The sequence below is a fragment of the Mesoplodon bidens genome, assembly GCF_964165515.1.
Source record: "Mesoplodon bidens genome assembly, chromosome: 8".
NCBI classification, from domain to species: domain Eukaryota; kingdom Metazoa; phylum Chordata; class Mammalia; order Artiodactyla; family Ziphiidae; genus Mesoplodon; species Mesoplodon bidens.
Genome location: NC_138165.1, coordinates 21,598,861 through 21,618,325, shown reverse-complemented (window position 1 = coordinate 21,618,325; position 19,465 = coordinate 21,598,861). Strand labels below are relative to the sequence as shown.

The following is a 19,465-nucleotide window of genomic DNA, read 5'->3' as shown; positions in this document are numbered from 1 at the left end:
GTCATGGAAGCAACTTCAATGCCATCAACAGACGAATGGATAAAGAAGTTGTGCTACACATATACAATGGAATATTATTCAGTCATAAAAAGGTCATTTGTTGAGACATGGATGGATCTAGAGACTGTCATACAGAGTGAATTAAGTCAGGAAAACAAATATCGTATATTAACGCATGTATGTGGAAGCTAGAAAAATGGTACCGATGAACCAGTTTGCAGGGCAGAAGTTGAGACACAGGTTTAGAGAACAAACGTATAGACACCAAGGTGGGGAAAGCCATGGGGGTGTGGAGATGGTGATGTGCTGAACTGGGCGATTGGGATTGACATGTATACACTGATGTTGACTAATAACCTGCAGCACAAACAAACAAACAAAAACAACCAATTAATACTAAACTTTCTTTGGGTTATTTGTATGGAAATATGTTAATATAAATGTTTCAGACATTACATGAAATTTCTAAAAATCTTATATGTTCTGGTATAATGTTATAAGTCATAATTCTAGTTATTACTTTAAAATGTATATCTCAGAAATAACTAAATTTCCTTATCAACTGCATTATTATGAACTTTCATCAAATCTTTAACCGTGGTCATTTTTAAGTCTTTTGTCATTTACAGACAGTTCTGGGTGTACTCTGATGCTTTTGCAAAACTGTTCCTATAAAAGGGTTTCATCTTCAAGGAATTCATAGACAAGACTCTGACAAGTACAGGTTTCTGGTAACTGACTATACTGCTGAACTGAATGAATAAGCATTTTCAGAACTCTAATGGAAAACTGATGAATTCATAAAAGTGCTAACAAAAGATCAAGACAAAAAAAATTAATGACATGGGACTGAGTGAACTAATGAGGATGATTATAATTTTTGTGACTTTCTGTTTGAAAAAAAAAATCCCACAAGGACTCAGAGGCAAAAAATATACAAATCAGTTTTCACTGCAAAGTAAAGGAGCTGTTACAGTGGAGGATTACTGGACTGAATGTCAATATTATGACATAGTACGAGTGTGTTTCATGTTTGGTAATTGCAATCATTGTTGCTTTTGTTGTGGTCATCCATTTACAATGCTTGGTGTCAGTTTATCTCTTGTAAAAATAAAATACAGTGTGTGTGTGTGAATAAAAAAAAAAGGAGTTGCCAATGGCCAAAGATGGAACAATTTGAACAATAAAATAAAGTAGTATTATTTTAACCCACAGTGTATAATAAAATATTGAGAGACAACACTAAAAAATAAAATAATAAAATAAAACAAAACAATAAAACACCTTTGCGAATTCCCAGCTCATCACATCATCTGACCGTGAGCCTTTTTTTTTAACTTTTTATTTTAAATTGGAGTATAGCTGATTAACAATGTTGTGTTAGTTTCAGGTGTACAGCAAAATGATTCAATTATACACATATATGTATCTATTCTTTTTAAAATTATTTTCCCATTTAGGTTATTACACAATATTGACCAGAGTTCCCTGTGCTATACAGGAGGTCCTTGTTGGTTATCCTGGCCATGAGACTTTTATTCATATCCCAATATTTCCCATCAGTTATCTCAAATCCTTTAAGGAACCAAATGGAGAAAGAGGGAGGAAGGGGGGATGGAGAGAGAGAATTAACTGTGTGATATTTTGATCCAAACTAAAACATACACTTCTACAGTTTCGGGTTAAAAAAATCTGTATCTATATCTATATACCTATATATACCAAATAGTAAGCAAAACTGACCTTCTTTCTCTGGTGAACCTCATCCCAGCACCAATAGAAGTAGGTGCAGATGGGGTTGGAGTTAATCTAGCACAAAGTACATATGGTTAAAAATCATGCACTCATCTCAGAAGGAAACATGAAGTATTCCAATCAAATACTGCTTCGTCAATGACAATCCATTTGTATCTTGAATTTTCTGCATCTCAGATATTGCAATTCCACCCTTAATGTCACAACTGTGACACTCACTTACTTTTGTCTTTTAAATAACGTAGTTGATCAATAAAAGAACTTACTCTTTTTACTTAAAAAATTTACAGCAGTAATTTTCAGTTACAAATTCCTGAGGGGATAGTTTGAAAAAATATTTAAAATATGATATTGGTTTATATTTGTAAATGGAAATATATGTACTGTTACCATAAAACAAATTGCAGAATATTTGGTCAGACAACATCTTCTGGGCCAGTCAAGCTAGGACTCTTGGGCTTCCCTGGTGGTGCAGTGGTTGAGAGTCTGCCTGCTGATGCGGGGGACACGGGTTCGTGCCCCAGTCTGGGAAGATCCCACATGCCGCGGAGCAGCTGGGCCCGTGAGCCATGGCTGCTGAGCCTGCGCATCCGGAGCCTGTGCTCTGCAGCGGGAGAGGCCACAACAGTGAGAGGCCCGTGTACCGCAAAAAAAAAAAAAAGATAGGACTCTTGTAAATGCTTATGAAGGCACAAGTTTTTAAATGCTGCAAAACAATCTATCTAAAGGAAAAGCATTATCTTCTTCCTGTAAGTTTCCTGAGTTTCTTTTTTTTAACTTGGTATATATTAGGGGCCACAGGGAAGGGAGGACACCTGGACCATAATAAAAATCTCTTATTCTCAGCTTCAGATCACACAGGAGACCTTAATTAAATTTCTAACTCTTCTCTAAATAACATATTTACACTTACAATAAAACTCATTTATAGTAATGCCTTTGGGGATGTATCTGATAACCCCTTGGAGGCTTTCCAATTATAATAGACTAAACAATATTTTACTGCTTTTTTCCTAATTCTAAAATAACATGCCTAACATAATCTTAATAAAAATAGCAGAGTTAGAAATAGTTAAGAAAAAAGTTAGAGATCAATCTCATTTATAAAGTGCTAACTGAACCCAGCAATATAACAAAACAATAATACATTACCAAACGGGAGTCATCCCAGAAATAAAAGCAAGACAAACCCAAAGTTCAAAAGTTTCCAAACAATAAATAAATTAATAAATTGGAAAGTAAAAAATTCCCAGAATTTGGAAGGGGATTAAGGTAGAACTAGGTGTCTGCTGGCTTTAATTCTGTCAAAATGCCTGCATCAAAAACACTTGAATCCTCGAGGCAAAGGCCCGGGCCGGAAGGAGAATGGCATCACCCAGGCCCTCAGGGTAACGCTGAAGCAGGACACTCATGGGGTGGGACACGACCCTGCTAAAGAGTTCACAAACTACTGGTGGAATGATCTCTTCAACAAGACTGCAGCCAGCTTGGTAGTGAAAACTGGGCAGGATGGCGTACAGATAAGATGCCTGTCTAAGGAGACCACCCGTCATGATCATGCCAAGCCCAACTTGCTGTATCAGAAGTTTGTGAAGACGGCCACACTGACTTCAAGTGGGGAGAAGCCAGACAAGGACTTGGAAAGCTGCAGTGATGAGGACAGCCAGGGGTCCAAGCCTCCAAAGATTCTGACTGATGAGATGATGCTCCAAGCCTGTGAGGGGCGAACAGCACACAAGGCTGCCCGTCTTGGGATCACGATGAAGGCTATGCTTGCTCGGTTAGAGGCCCAGGAGCAGGCCTTCCTGGCTTGTCTCAAAGGCCAGGACCCTGGGGTCCCTCAACTGCAGTCTGAGAGCAAGCCCCCACAAAAAAAGAAAAAGAAAAGGAAGCAGAAAGAGGAGGAAGAGGCCACGGCAACTGAAAGGAATGCAGAAGAGTACCCAGAACACACTGACCAGAGTGTCACGAAAAGCAAGAAGAAGAAAAGGCGGCATCAAGAAGGAAGTGTCACAGATGAGAGAGAGGGAACAGCTGTAAGGCATGAGGAGGAAGAGACCACAGGAACAAGTGGTCTTGGGGAATTGAAAAACAGAGAACAAACTGATCAGTCCCTCAGGAAAAGGAAGAAGAAGAGGAGGCATCATGAGGAAGAAGACTTGAACATGGAGGAGGCTGTTGTAGATGGTGGGACCAGAGAAGCAGAAAGCAGATCATGCAGTCATCAGAAAAGTCGGAGAAGCAAGAAGAAAAGACAGCCGCGTCAGGAGGAGGAGGACGTCTTGCATGTAAGGGATGAAGGAGAGGAGGAAGATGGCAGGACTAGGACAGCAGAGAGCAAGGCATACACGGGCTCAAGTGGCAGAGGTAAGAAGAGGCAGAAGCAACCGGAGGAGGAAAGACCTGGAGTCCACACTGACCAGAGAGCAAAAAAGAAGAAACAGAAGAAGAGAAACTGAAGGCCAGGTCAAGATGCAGCCCGATCGATTCCTCTTCAGGAGTTGAAGCCTCAGGGACCTGAGTTGGTGCAGGTCTTGTGTACCCTCTCAGTGAGGAGTCCCTCCCAAGGAGGAAACAGCTCTGGAACAGTAGTCCGCTGAGAGGAGAGCAGTAGTGCTGTGTCTGACTTGAGGGAGTAGGCACATTCCCCCTTACAGCATCTAACCCAGAGATGGTGATCTCAAGCACCTGCAGGGCCCGGGCAGCTAAGGGACAAGGATGCTGGGGGCTGTGGGAACGGGAATGCAGACAGCCTCTGAAGGGGCATCTTGGCTAAAAGAAGCTGAAAATGTAGAGCTATGGGAAATGTACTGATTTTTTAATTTTGTGAAGGCTAAGAAAGACATGCAAATTCAGCCCATAGGTTGCCAGTTTCTAACTATACCAAATTGAATAAACATCAGCTTGGTCTCCTAGCCTAAAAAAAAACAAAAAACAAAAAAAAAAACACTTGAATCAAAATGTTCTGTGTAGATAGGTGATAAAGAGAAATTACTAAAATATTCCTACCATTCATACTATTTGCCTCTTCAATAAACATCCGTCTCTTACTTATTCTTAACCCATTTCTACAAAAATTTTTGTTTTCTATGGTTCTTAAGAGTACATTCCATATAGAGTTTTATTCCAATGGTTCATTTTATTCTTAAATACATTGTGTTAACTATCAAAAATCAATAATCACCAGTAGGTAGTTAAATAGTTGTAGCTCTCTTTCAAGGTTCTTAAGCCAAGCAGACTACTGATTCATGTAACAGTTTTTGAAGATTCCTCGGTCTGACAGGACACAAATGACAGATACCTTGACCTATCCAAATATCAGCTTAGGAGCATCAAAGCTACGCCAGCCTAGAATCACAGCCTAGAATCACACCTGATTCCAGCATGACCGAGACTATAATAAAACATGACAATAGGTACTTTACTTCAATATTGACTGCAGAACAGAGATTCTTTTTTTTTTTTTTTTTGCGGTACGCGGGCCTCTCACTGTTGTGGCCTCTCCCATTGCAGAGCACAGGCTCCGGACGCGCAGGCTCAGCGGCCATGGCTCACAGGCCCAGCCGCTCTGCGGCATGTGGGATCTTCCCGGACCAGGGCACGAACGCGTGTCCCCTGCATCGGCAGGCAGACTCTCAACCACTGCGCCACCAGGGAAGTTCCAGAGATTCTTTTTTAATCTCTTCTTTTCATTCTCAAACCTTGTGGCTGAAATATAGAGATGATTTTCCACAAACCCTTTTTATGGTGGAAGCAGAAACACTGTAGGCTCCAACATTTGTGAGAAGACAGGCAAGGAAGCACTTGGGAGAGATATTACACCACTGACTTGCTAAATTGCTGCTGGGGACACTCCTTAACCAGGATTTCTTACCCATAAAATGGGGCTACTCTATGTGGTATGATCCACAAAGGAACCACAGAGATGAATGGGACCACCACTGTTGTCTGACGCTCTGCCCATAGGCAGCCAAACATCTGCATGACATAGAGTAAGGTCCAGAAACACTGGAGTTTAAAGAAAGATTCAACTCTCAGCTCTGTCATTTTCAATTGTGTAACACGGAGCAAATCACTTAAAATCTCTGAACCTCTTTTTTTTAAGCTGTAAAATAAGACTCTGAACAGAAACAACTTCAGAGGTATCTTTACTTTCTATGATTTTCATACATTCAGAGCAGATGTTTCTTAACAATTTTCCACTGAGGATGTATCAGGGAAGATTCTTATGTCACCTTTATCTCTTTAACAAGCTCATTGTACATTGTATGTGAAAAACTGATTTCACTGTTATGATCTTCCCTTTCCTACTGATCAGTAAACTGTACATTCTGGCATATGAAATGGCATCATTGCTACAATTAACTCAATTGTGCTCTCTGCTTTCAGCGCTCCTCTTTCTAAGTAGTGGGAATAGTCAATGCACTGTTTACAAAAAAATGACAAGCCAGGCAGAAGGAGAGGAAAGAACACTGATCTCCCAATTCCACTATTAACTTCTTGCTAGACAAGATGGACTACAGTTACCTCAACTATAATAAAAAATTTCACAGTTATCTTACCTAAGAATACTGACAGAATCATATGAGTTAATATATGGGTGAAGATTAAAGTTTTTATATTATTTTGATGTTATTATAAAGATTGATGCTTCTAATAGCTTCTAAGATAGTAAATGTAACAAGCCGTATACCTGGCATGTATTCTACCATCTTTCAGTTGACTGTCTTTCTAAATATAGTGCTAGACCCACAGTTCTATCAGTTGGATAAGCTCTCTGACTTTAGTGCCCATAACAAGTGCAGTACAAACACTTTACATCATTGAACTATAAAGCGCAGAGAGCATTATTCTGAAGTATTTTTCTGGGAATAATTGTGAAGGATCATCTTCCAGTTGAATGGCTGTGACCTTGTACTTCCAGCACCAATAGAACTGTGTTTTATATACTGGTCCTAGTGAAGATGTAATTTCAAGAAGGGGAATGGCTTATTACTTTGTGCATGGCAGGGGGAACAATAACACTTGCTTAGCCCAATGATCTGTGCATAATCTTCCCCCTGGCAACAAATTGAAGACAAGAAAAGAAGAAGCAGTTTGGTTTCCAGTTTTCTTTTACTTAAGAAATTCATGCTACAGACCAGAAGTTTGCCATGATTTGTAAAGTTTTGTTGTTCATAACTGGATGGGTCTTTAATGTGTAAAACAATGGAAACATCCATGGCAACAAGTCATAAGCATCGGGATCAAATCTTCAAACAACTGGCATTCCAGATCTAGAGCAAAATGAGTTTATTTTCAGTCTCAAAAAGATAATTTCTGTCACCCTGTCTCAGAGGTTAAGAGAATATGAACTGCAAAACTCCCATCATGTCCCATCACTATCCTAACTATGAGGGTATCATGTCAAACTACTAAGTTGAGATTTTAAAATAAATTTAGAGTTAAAAATTGAAAAGGAGCAATGGACACTTAAAGGTTCATCAAGGACTATGATCCTCTGTCTTCGTGACAGGGGAGAATAATTCAAGGCTTATTTTGAAGACTCATCCTGTGTTTGGACAAAATACCTAGAACAAATTTCAGTTATATTAAACCAAAAATACCACTGAGAAATTATGACAAACAAAATTGATGTCAGTATTAAAGCATTCATAAAATTACTCAAAAACACTTATTTTTTTAAGAGACGGAAAGAAAATGGATATGGATAGGTTTTTGGAAATGAGGTTTACCAAATCACCAAGCACTGAAGATGGAGTTAAGACTTCTCAGATGCTATGCGGGATATAATTACTTAGTGCTATTAAACACTGGGTGGCACCTTTAAAGAAAAGGTACTGATTTCCTAGTCATTTATTATATGCTATAGACAGTAAGTCTTCCAAAACACTAAACACACTTTTCAGACAGACAAAGCATGTTTTGGCCCTCTGATGGTATCAATTAATTCTAGTGAGTAATCATTTTAAATCCTCTCCAGTGAGAAAATTTCGTTATTGCATTTTAGTTCATTTAAACCCCTTTTCAAGAACTGTGTCTAATAGACCTTTGGAGCATCTCTGGCAGCTCTAACTCACATAACCTCATTTTTCAAAACTGTTCATTACTTCCTCCCCCTCTTGACATGCTCTCACTCTGGCTCAGGGCCTCCCCGGGGGTACTTTGCTGCCTGCTTTGGTAATATAGTAGTGCCTACCTTTGAGACTTTTTCTCATTTCTAAATGGAGTGTGCACAATATAAAGGGGGTGGGGGAAATGCTCCTTAACATTGTTGATTGGTAATGGAATCAGAATCTCCCAGTGAAAATAGCCTGTAATCCTATCTAGCCAGGATATTATCCAGGGTGCATGTGGGAGAAATAAAAGGAAATAATGGAAAATGACAAAAAGAAATGGTTTCATTTCTACCTTCAATACAGAAAAGAAGAAAAGGAAAAAATAAATATCCAAGTATATTTTAAAAATCAAAATACACTGTTAAAAATTACGAAGTCATTTTATATTCCATTTGAAATTCTCCAACAAAGAATATAACACAGCTTCTTTTAAACAGCATACTCCATAATTTTGCTAAACACAGGAAAAAAAAAACCCTCTAAGTAGGCTGCAGGGTAATTTACACTGGAACAACTCACTTCTCTTCTCATTGAAACTGAACACTACTGTATTTACAAATTCTGGCTTGAAGCACAACTTTTTAAAGCATGAGAAACTGATCCTCAGCTCCTTTTCATTCTCAGGAGAGAAAAATATACATTAAAAAACCATAAATTTAAAATGTTTTGCTATTTGTCAGTGAAAACACAAAAATGGAATAAAAGGAAAATATTAAATTATCTACCTCAGAGTTGAATGTGTTCAAAGCCATCTTTTTTTTTTTTTTTTTTGGCGGTATGCGGGCCTCTCACTGTTGTGGCCTCTCCCGTTGCGGAGCACATGCTCCGGACACACAGGCTCAGCGGCCATGGCTCACGGGCCCAGCCGCTCCGCGGCATGTGGGATCTTCCCGGACCGGGGCACGAACCTGTGTCCCCTGCATCGGCAGGCAGACTCTCAACCACTGCGCCACCAGGGAAGCCCAAAGCCATCATTTTTAAAAAATAATTCCTAACTCTTAGCCTGTTGGTTTTCTATGTTTCTTACAGACATAAAACTCAAACTTGGTTACAGATATTCATGAAAAGCTGAAATGCCACAAGACATTTCATGTAATTTAGAAATAATGTTTAACTCAATACATTCTCCTCCAAATTTATTAAATATGCAGAATCTCAAATTTTATTTAACCACCTATACACATGCATCAGGCACAACATGATCTATGTGTCCATGAGTCCCTGAAGTGAAGATGACACAATAGGAAAATAATAAACATCCACCAAGAATCCCCACATGCCATGTGGATGTAGACACAAGCCAAGTGATCCTGGACACATTATTCAAATCTCTCATAATCAGTTTTCCCATCCATAAAATGACAGTAATAATAATTACCCACAGGGTTGTTGTGGATTAAATGAGATAATGAATGCAAAGCACATATCACAGAGTAGGCACTTAATAAGTGGATTCTGTCATTTTCTCGTTTTCTTATTTAAGAAGAAAACCAAACACTGAGAGATACTGAACACTCTTTTTTTTTTTTTTTTTTTTTTTTTTTGCTGTACGCGGGCCTCTCACTGCTGTGGCCTCTCCTGTTGCGGAGCACAGGCTCCGGACACACAGGCTCCGCGGCCATGGCTCGTGGGCCCAGCCGCTCCGCGGCATGTGGGATCTTCCGGGATAGGGGCACGAACCCGTGTCCCCTGCATCGGCAGGCGGACTCTCAACCACTGCGCCACCAGGGAAGCCCCTGAACACTCTTTTGAGGTCTGTAATTTGCTTTAAGTTCTTTAGCAAAGATAATGTGAAATTATGTGTGCATGTGGAGGGGGCTAGGCTTAATATGCTATGGAGAAGACAGTTGCCCTTTCATGAATTTACAGTCCAATAATCAGAAAACATTCTCAAATTGTGGTTATTATAAGTGCTCCAGAGAGCCATCAATAGCATAGGGCTTTTGCCAATGTTAGAAATGGACTTTCACAGTGAAATTAGTAGCCTGTTAATCAGCACAATGGCTATTAGATATGGACTCTACTAAAATAGTGGTATTCAAGATACTTATACTGGTAATAATACTCTAGAAACACCCCAACCCTTATATTAATAAGGTGTAAAAATCTAGCAAGTTCCAAACATGTATCCTTAGGGATAGACTCTGAGGCTGTCCAATCCTGCCATTGGCTCTAAGGATCTGGTTGCCTGATACCCACCACAAGAGCAACCAGATTCTGCTTCTGAAATATTGCCAGGGATATTCAGATCACCTAAAACAAAGAGAGTTGGACTTCATGAAACTTACTGAATAGAGTGTCTGAACTATTTGACCCGACTTATCAATAAATTTTGGTTTAGATAAATGTATTTTATGTAGCAAATAATGAGACCTGTCTGAGACCTGCTTTCATTAAAAACAAGTAGCATAGTTGTAGGAAAGCAGTCAGCTCCTATTGACTTCAAACTTTCGGGCAGCTATTATGATGTACTTAAGAGCTGTTACAAATAAACTAGTAGTTGTGTGTGACCATACTGGCTTAGGTCAGTTTGCGTCATAATAGTCTATTTTCTAGGCAAAAAATTATGTTAAATTAGACCTATGGTTAATTAATTCCTTGTGAAATGCATGTACATACAGAATAAATCAAAGAAGTGGAAATAAAGTGAAATCAGAAATCAAAGGTATGAAATTTTTAAAAATTATAATATTGAAGTTAGTAAAGGCTCAGTGAGTTGATATACAGTTATTGGCATTATAAAGTAATACAATTTTATGGAAAGAAAATGGGTGAAATTTATCAAGAGCCTTAAAAAAAAGTTCCACCAATAAGCACATGAAAAGATGCTCAACATCATTAGCTATCAGGATAAGGCACATCAAAACCACAATGAAATACTATTTCATTCCCACTAAAATGACTATAATCAAAAAGACAGATAATAAGTATTGGCAAGGATGTGGAGAAATTGGAATACTCACACAAAGCTAATGGAAAGGGAAAATAGTGTGGCCATTTTGGAAAAGAGTATGGTAATTCCTCAAAAGGTTAAACACTGGAGTTATCATATGGCCCAGCAATTCTACTCCTAGGTTTGTCTCCGAGAAAAATGAAAACATATGTTCACACAAAAACTTATATGTGAATGTACACAGCAGCATTATTCATAAGAGTCAAGAAGTAGAAACAACCCAAACATTCATCAACTGATGAATAGATAAATAAAATGTGGTATGTTCATACAATGGAATATTATTTGGCCACAAAAAGAAATGAAGTAGTACAGATACCTGCTACAGCATGGATGAATCTTGAAATCATTATGCTAAGTGAACGAAGCCAGTCATAACAGACCACATATTGTGTGATTCAATTTATATGAATTGTCCAAAATAGGCAAATCCATAGACACAGAAAGTAGATTGTCAGTTGTCTAAGACAGAGAACTGGGAGCAAATGGAGAGTGACTGCAAATGGGCATGGGATTTCTTTTGGGGTGATGAAAATGCTCTAAAATTGAGTGTGGTAAAAAAAAAAAAGAAAGAAAGAAAAGAAAAAAAAATTGAGTGTGGTGATGGTTACAGATCTCTGCAAATATACTAAAACCACTGGATTGTGCACTTTAAATGGGTGAATTGAATGGTATGTGAATTATATCTCAATAAGGTGGTTATTAAAAATTAACATTCAAAGGAAACAAAGGCAGAAAACAAATGGGACCTAATTAAAACTTAAAAGCTTTTGCACAGCAAAGACAACCATCAACAAAATGAAAAGACAACCTACTGAATGGGAGGAAATATTTGCAACTGATATGACTGATGAGGGGTTAATATCCAAAATATATAAACAGCTCACAGAACTCAATATCAAAAAAACAAACAACCCGATTTAAAAATGGGTAGAAGACCTGAATAGACATTTTTCGAAAGAAGACATACAGATGGCCAACAGGCACATGAAAAAATGCTCAACATCATTCATTAATCATCAGAGAAATGAAAACCAAAACCACAATGAGATATTACCTCACACCTGTCAGAATGGCAATCATCAAAAAGACCACAAATAACAAATGTTGGTGAGGATGTGGAGAAAAGGGAAGCCTAGTACACTCACTTCTGGTGAAACTATAAATTGGTACAGCCACTGTGGAAAACAGCATGGAGGTTCTTAAAAAAACTATAGAACTACCATATGATCCAGCAATTCCACTGCTGGGTATACATCCAAAGAAAATGAAAACACTAAATCAAAGAGATACATGCATACCAATGTTCATAGCAGCATTATTTACAATAGCCAAGATATGGAAGCAACCTAAGTGTCCATCAACAGTTAAATGGATAAAGAAGATGTGGTATATTAGCTGTAAAAAAGAATGAAATTCTGCCATTTGCAACTATGTGGAGGGAATTATTCTTAGTGAAATAAGTCACAAAGAGAAATACAAATACTCTATGTTATCACTTACATGTGAAATCTAAAAAATAAAACAAATGAATGTATATAACAAAAAGAAACAGACTCACAGATATTGAGAATAAACTAGTGGTTACCAGTGGGAAGAGGAAAGGAGAAGAGGCATGATAGTGATGTGGGATTAAGAGATACAAACTACCATTACAAAACAGATAAGCAACCATTATAAAACAAACAATAAGGATATATTATACAGCACAGGGAAATATAGCCATTATTTTTGTAATAGCTTTAACTAGAGTATAATCTATAAAAATATTGAATTACTACGATGTACACCTGAAACTAACATATTATAGATCAAATATGCTTCAAGATTAAAAAAGACATCGCAAACTCAAAAGAAGACAAAAAAACTCCTTGAACCAATAATCCTAAGCATCAGTTTGAAACAGGGAATTGTAAATATTTTTGACTTACAAAAGAGAAACAATGTAGCTATTCTAAAATGAAGTCCTAGATTTATTTATAAAGAAGTGCATAATTATAATTTTATTATAACATGATTTGGGAAAAAACCTAAATGCTGAGGGATAGAATGATTAAGCAAACTATTGTATAATTACATGAGAGAATATAATGCATACGTATGAATTATGCACTTGAGAATTATTTTTTTGTTTGTTTTTCTTTTTTGGGGGTTTTATTTTATTTTTTTTTCAACATCTTTATTGGAGAATAATTGCTTTACAACACTGTGTTAGGTTCTGCCGTATAACAAAGTGAATCAGCTTTACATATATATATGTCCCCATATCCCCTCCCACTTGCATCTCCCTCCCACCCTCCCTATCCCACCATTCTAGGTGGACACAAAGCACTGAGCTGATCTCCCTGTGCTAGGCAGCTGCTTCCCACCAGCCATCCATTCTACATATGGTAGTGTATATATGTCCATGCCACTCTCTCACCTGGTCCCAGCCCAACTGTGCCTCTCCCCATATCATCAAGTCCATACTCTATGTCTGTATCTTTATTTCTGTCCTGTGCCTAGGTTATTCAGAAACATTTTTTTTTAGATTCCATATACATGTGCTAGCATACAGTATTTGTTTTTCTCTTTCTGACTTACTTCACTCTGTATGACACACTCTAGGTCCATCCACCTCACTACAAAACATTCAATCTCGTTTCTTTTTATGGCTGAGTAATATTCCATTGTATATATGTGCCACATCTTCTTTATCTATTCATCTGTTGATGGACACTTAGGTTGCTTCCATGACCTGGCTATTGTAAATAGAGCAGCAATGAACATTGTGGTACATGACTCTTTTTGAATTATGGTTTTCTCAGGGTATGTGCCCAGTAGTGGGATTGCTGGGTCATATGGTAGTTCTATTTTCAGGTTTTTAAGGAAACTCCATACTGTTCTCCATAGTAGCTGTATCAATTTATATTCCCACCAACAGTGCAAGAGGATTCCCTTTTCTCCATACCCTCTCCAGCATTTATTGTCTGTAGATTTTTTGATGATGGCCATTCTGACTGGTGTCAGGTGATACCTCATTGTAGTTTTGATTTGCATTTTTCCAATCATTAGTGATGTTGAGCATTCTTTCATGTATTTGTTGGCAATCTGTATATCTTCTTTGGAGAAATGTCTATTTAGGTCTTCTGCCCATTTTTGGATTGGGTTGTTTGTTTTTTTTGATATTGAGCTGCATGAGCTGCTAGTATATTTTGGAGATTAATCCTTGGTCAGCTGCTTCGTTTGCAAATAATTTCTCCCATTCTGAGGGTTGTCTTTTCATCTTGTTTATGGTTTCCTTTGCTGTGCAAGAGCTTTTAAGTACCATTAGGTCTCATGTGTTTATTTTGGTTCTTATTTCCATTTCTCTAGGAGGTGGGTCAAAAAGGATCTCGCTGTGATTTAAGTCATAGAGTGTTCTGCCTATGATTTCCTCAAAGAGCTTTATAGTGTCTGGCCTTACATTTAGGTCTTTAATCCATTTTGAGTTTATTCTTGTATATGGTGTTAGGGAGTGATCTAATTTCATTCTTTTCCATGTAGCTGTCCAGTTTTCCCAGCACCACTTACTGAAGAGGCTGTCGTTTCGCCATTATATATTCTTGCCTCCTTTATCAAAGATAAGGTGACCATATGTGTCTGAGTTTATCTCTGGGCTTTCTCTCCTGTTCCATTGATCTATATTTGTTTTTTTGTCAGTATCATACTGTCTTGATTACTGTAGCTTTGTAGTAGTCTGGATCCAGGGCGTCTGATTCCTCCAGCTCCATGTTTCTTTCTTAAGATTGCTTTGGCGATTCAGGGTCTTTTCAGTTTCCATACAAATTGTGAAAATTTTTGTTCTCCTTTGTGAAAACTGCCATTGGTAGTTTGGTAGGGGTTGCACTGAATCTGGAGATTGCTTTGTGTAGTAGAGTCATTTTCAAAATGTTGCTTCTTCCAATCCAAGGACATGGCATATCTCTCCACCTGTTTGGATCACCTTTAATTTCTTTCATCAGTGTCTTATAGTTTTCTACATACAGGTCTTTCTTCTCCTTAGGTAGGTTTATTTCTAGGTATTTTATTCCTTTTGTTGCAATGGTAAATGGGAGTGTTTCCTTAATTTCTCTTTCAGATTTTACATCATTAGTGTATAGGAATGAAAAAGATTTCTGTGCATTGATTTTGTATCCTGCTACTTTGCCAAATTCATTGATTAGCTCTAGTAGTTTTCTGGTGGCATCTTTAGGATTCTCTATGTATAGTATCATGTCATCTACAAACAGTGACAGTTTTTCTTCTTCTTTTCCGATTTGGATTCCTTTTCTCTTTCTTCTCTGATTGCTGTGGCTAAAACTTCCAAAACTATGTTGAATAATAGTGGGGAGAGTGGGCAACCTCATCTTGTTCCTGATCTTAGAGGAAATGGTTCCAGTTTTACACCACTGAGAACGATGTTGGCTGTGGGTCTGTCATATATGGCTTGTATTATGTTGAGGTAAGTTCCTTCTATGCCTAGTTTCTGGAGGGTATTTATCATAAATGGGTGTTGAATTTTGTCAAAAGCTTTTCATGCACCTATTGAGATGAACATATGGTTTTTCTCCTTCAATTTGTTAATATGGTGTATCCCATTGATTGATTTGTGTATATTAAAGAATCCTTGCATTCCTGGGATGACCCCACTTGATCATGGTGCATGATCCTTTAAATGTGCTGTTGGATACTGTTTGCTAGTATTTTGTTGAGCATTTTTGCATCTATGTTCATCAGTGATATTGGCCTGTAGTTTGCTTTCTTTGTGACATCTTTGTCTGGTTTTGGTATCAGGGTGATGGTCGCCTAGTAGAATGAGTTTGGGGTATCCCTCCCTCTGCTATATTTTGGAAGAGTTTGAGAAGGATAGGTGTTAGCTCTTCTCTAAATGTTTTATGAAATTCACCTGTGAAGCCATGTGGTCCTAGACTTTTGTTTGTTGGAAGATTTTTGAGTCTCAATTTCAGTGCTTGTGATTGGTCTGTTTATATTTTCTATTTCTTCCTGATTCAGTCTCGGAAGGTTGTGCTTTTCTAAGAATTTGTCCATTTCTTCCAGGTTCTCCATTTAACTGGCATATAGTTGCTTGTAGAAATCTCTCATGATCCTTTGTATTTCTGCCATGTCAGTTGTTACTTCTCCTTTTCATTTCTAATTCTGTTGATTTGACTTTCCTCCTTTTTTTTCTTGATGAGTCTGGCTACTGGTTTATCAATTTTGTTTATCTTGTCAAAGAACCAGCTGTTAGTTTTATTGATCTTTGCTATCATTTCCTGCATTTCTTTTTCATTTATTTCAGATCTCATCTTTATGATTTCTTTCCTTCTGCTAACTTTGCGGGTTTTTTGTTCTTCTTTCTCTAATTGCTTTAGGTGTACAGTTTGGTTGTTTATTTGAGATTTTTCTTGTTTAAGGTAGGATTGTATTGCTATAAACCTCCCTCTTAGAACTGCTTTTGCTACATCCCATATGTTCTGGAGTGTTGTGTTTTCACTGTCATTTGTTTCTAGGTATTTTTTGACTTCCTCTTGGATTTCTTCAGTGAACTCTAGGTTATTTAGTAGTTGTTTAGACTCTATGTGTTTGTATTTTTTACAGATTTTTTCCTGTAATTGATATCTAGTCTCATAGCATTGTGGTTGGAAAAGGTACTTGATATGATTTCAAATTTTTTTAATTTACCAAGGCTTGATTTGTGACCCAAGATATGATCTATCCTGGAGAATGTTCCATGAGCACTTGAGAAAAATGTGTATTCAGTTGTTTTGGGATGGAATGTCTTATAAATATCAATTAAGCCCATGTTGTTTAATGTATCATTTAAAGCTTGTGTTTCCTTATTTATTTTCATTTTGGATGATCTGTCCATTGGTGAAAGTGGGGTGTTAACGTCCCCTACTATGATTGCATTACTGTCGATTTCCCCTTTTATGGCTGTTAGCATTTGCCTTATGGATTGAGGTGCTCCTATGTTGGGTGCATAAATATTTACAATTGTTATATCTTCTTCTTGGATTGATCCCTTTATCATTATGTAGTGTCCTTCTTTGTCTCTTGTTATGGTCTTTATTTTAAAGTCTATTTTGTCTGATATGAGAATTACTACTCCAGCTTTCTTTTCATTTCCATTTGCATGGAATATCTTTTTCCATCTCCTCACTTTCATTCTGAATGTGTCCCTAGTTCTGAAGTGGGTCTCTTGTAGACAGCATATATACAGGTCTTGTTTTTGTATCCATTAAGCCAGTCTGTGTCTTTTGGTTGGAGCATTTAATCCATTTACATTTAAGGTAATTATCAATATGTATGTTCCTATTACCATTTTCCTAATTGTTTGGGGTTTGTTATTGTAGGTCTTATCCTTCTCTTATGTATCCTGTCTAGAGAAGTTCCTTTAGCATTTGTTGTAAACCTGGTTTGGTGGTGCTGAATTCTCTTAGCTTTTGCTTGTCTGGAAAGGTTTTAATTTCTCCATCAAATCTGAATGAGATCCTTGCTGGGTAGAGCAATCTTGCTTGTAGGTTTTTCCTTTTCATCACTTTCAGTATGTCCTGCCACTCCCTCTGGCTTCCAGTGTTTCTGCTGAAAGATCTGCTGTTAACCTTATGGGGATTCCCTTGTATGTTATTTGTTGCTTTTCCCTTGCTGCTTTTAATATTTTTTCTTTGTACTTAATTTTTGATAGTTTGATTAATATGTGTCTTGGCGTGTTTCTCCTTGGATTTATCCTATATGGGACTCTCTGCACTTCCTGGACTTGACTATTTCCTTTCCCATTTTAGGGAATTTTTCAACTATAATCTCTTCAAATATTTTCTCAGTCCCCTTCTTTTTCTCTTCTTCTTCTGGGACCCCTATAATTCAAATGTTGGTTTGTTTAACATTGCCCCAGAGGTCTCTGAGACTGTCCTGAATTCTTTTCATTCATTTTTCTTTATTCTGCTCTGCAGTAGTTATTTCCACTATTTTATCTTCCAGGTCACTTATCCATTCTTCTGCCTCAGTTATTCTGCTACTGATTCCTTCTAGAGAATTTTTAATTTCATTTATTGCATTGTTCATCATTATTTGATTCCTCTTTAGTTCTTCTCGGTCCCTGTTAAACATTTCTTGTATTTTCTCTATTCTATTTCCAAGATTTTGTATCATCTTTACTATCCTTGCTCTGAATTCTTTTTCAGATAGACTGCCTATTTCCTCTTCATTTGTTTGGTCTGGTGGGTTTTTACTTCATCTGCTGCATATTTCTCTCTTCTCATTTTGCTCAACTTACTGTTTGGGGTCTCCTTTTCACAGGCTGCAAGTTTATAGTTCCTGTTGTTTTTGGTGTCTGCCCCCAGTGGGTAAGGTTGGTTCAGTGGGTTGTGTAGGATTCCTGGTGGAGGGGACTGGTGCCTGTGTTCTGGTGGGTGGGGCTGGACCTTGTCTTTCTGGTGGGCAGGACTGCATCCGGTGGTGTGTTTTGGGGTGTCTGTGAGCTTATTAGGATTTTAGGCAGCCTCTCTGCTAATGGGTGCGGTTGTGTTCCTGTCTTGTTAGTTGTTTGGCATGGGGTGTCCAGCACTGGATCTTGCTGATCTTTGAGTGGAGCTGTGTCTTAGCGTTGAGACAGAGGTTTCTGGGAGAGCTCTCACCAAATGATATTACATGGGGCCAGGAGGTCTCTGGTGGCCCCATGTCCTGAACTCGGCTTCCCACCTCAAAGGCTCAGGCCTGACAACAGCAGGAGCACCAAGACCCTTCTGTGGGTTGTCAGCGAGCTGGCAGACAGTGGTCATCTGTGTGTATCCAAACCAGAAACCAGACTTTATTCATCCTTTGTGCTTAGTCTAGTTTCACTTGCTCGTAGGGTACCACATGTAGAGATGGTACCTCCACAGGTACCTGCACCAGGCACTTCAGATGAGAGTTCCTAGTGTGAAATGGCTGTGCCAGCACCTCAGCTTAGCCCACGGCATATGACTATTGGATTGTTTTTAATTTGTAAAGTGTAAGGAGCTGGTTGGATCTTCTTCTCACTGATCCTCACTCACTTCCTTGGGGTTTGACGTGTGTGTGGCTACAGGAAGGTCTGACATGCTCGGGCTCTTTGGCTTTTCTGGATTCCTCTTGGCAGCCACACTTGGATTCCACAGGTCCTGACTACTGGTTTATTATCAAGGGTACAACCCAGGAACCCAGTCAGCCAAACCACAGAGATGCACAGGGCAAGGTGTTTGAAGCTTCCACGCTCTTTCCAGGATGCAAACCTCCCAGTACCTCCACATATTCAACCCAGCTGCTCACCAAGACCCCCTCTTATAGGGCTTTCAAGGGTGGTCTCCTTACATAAGCCCATAAACAAGTAAGCACGCTTGATTGCATCATTGGCCACAGCTCTGAAGAACTGTTTAAAGCATGATAAAATACTATGTATACTACATGATGCAAATCTGGAAATGTACCTTTGTTTATAAGTAAAAATAAATATAAGGAAATACATCAAGAATATTAACAATATTCTCTTTGTAAATTAGGATTATAGGTATTTTATGTTTTCCTTTTTCTACTTTAAAAATACACTATAATAAGCTTGTATTACTTTTACAATTAGGAAATAATCTTATCACATAAGGAAAGGAAAATAAACCAAGAAAGA

At 38.1% G+C, this 19,465-nt stretch overlaps 2 protein-coding genes across 2 annotated transcripts in view; one reads left to right on the top strand and one right to left on the bottom strand.

Moving 5' to 3' along the window:
* The window catches only part of LOC308621768 (G patch domain-containing protein 4-like), a gene marked incomplete at its 5' end in the record, with an annotated part of 81,637 nt that extends 76,971 nt beyond the window's left edge, over positions 1–4,666 (top strand). The window contains one exon of the mRNA XM_081242512.1: positions 3,028–4,666. Coding sequence (XP_081098638.1) covers positions 3,028–4,214 — 1,187 coding nt within the window. The 3' untranslated portion in view covers positions 4,215–4,666. The remainder of the gene's footprint in view (positions 1–3,027) is intronic.
* PDE11A (phosphodiesterase 11A) overlaps positions 1–19,465 on the bottom strand; it is a 454,637-nt gene that overhangs the window by 358,505 nt on the left and 76,667 nt on the right. The gene's annotated exons all lie outside the window — the stretch shown is intronic.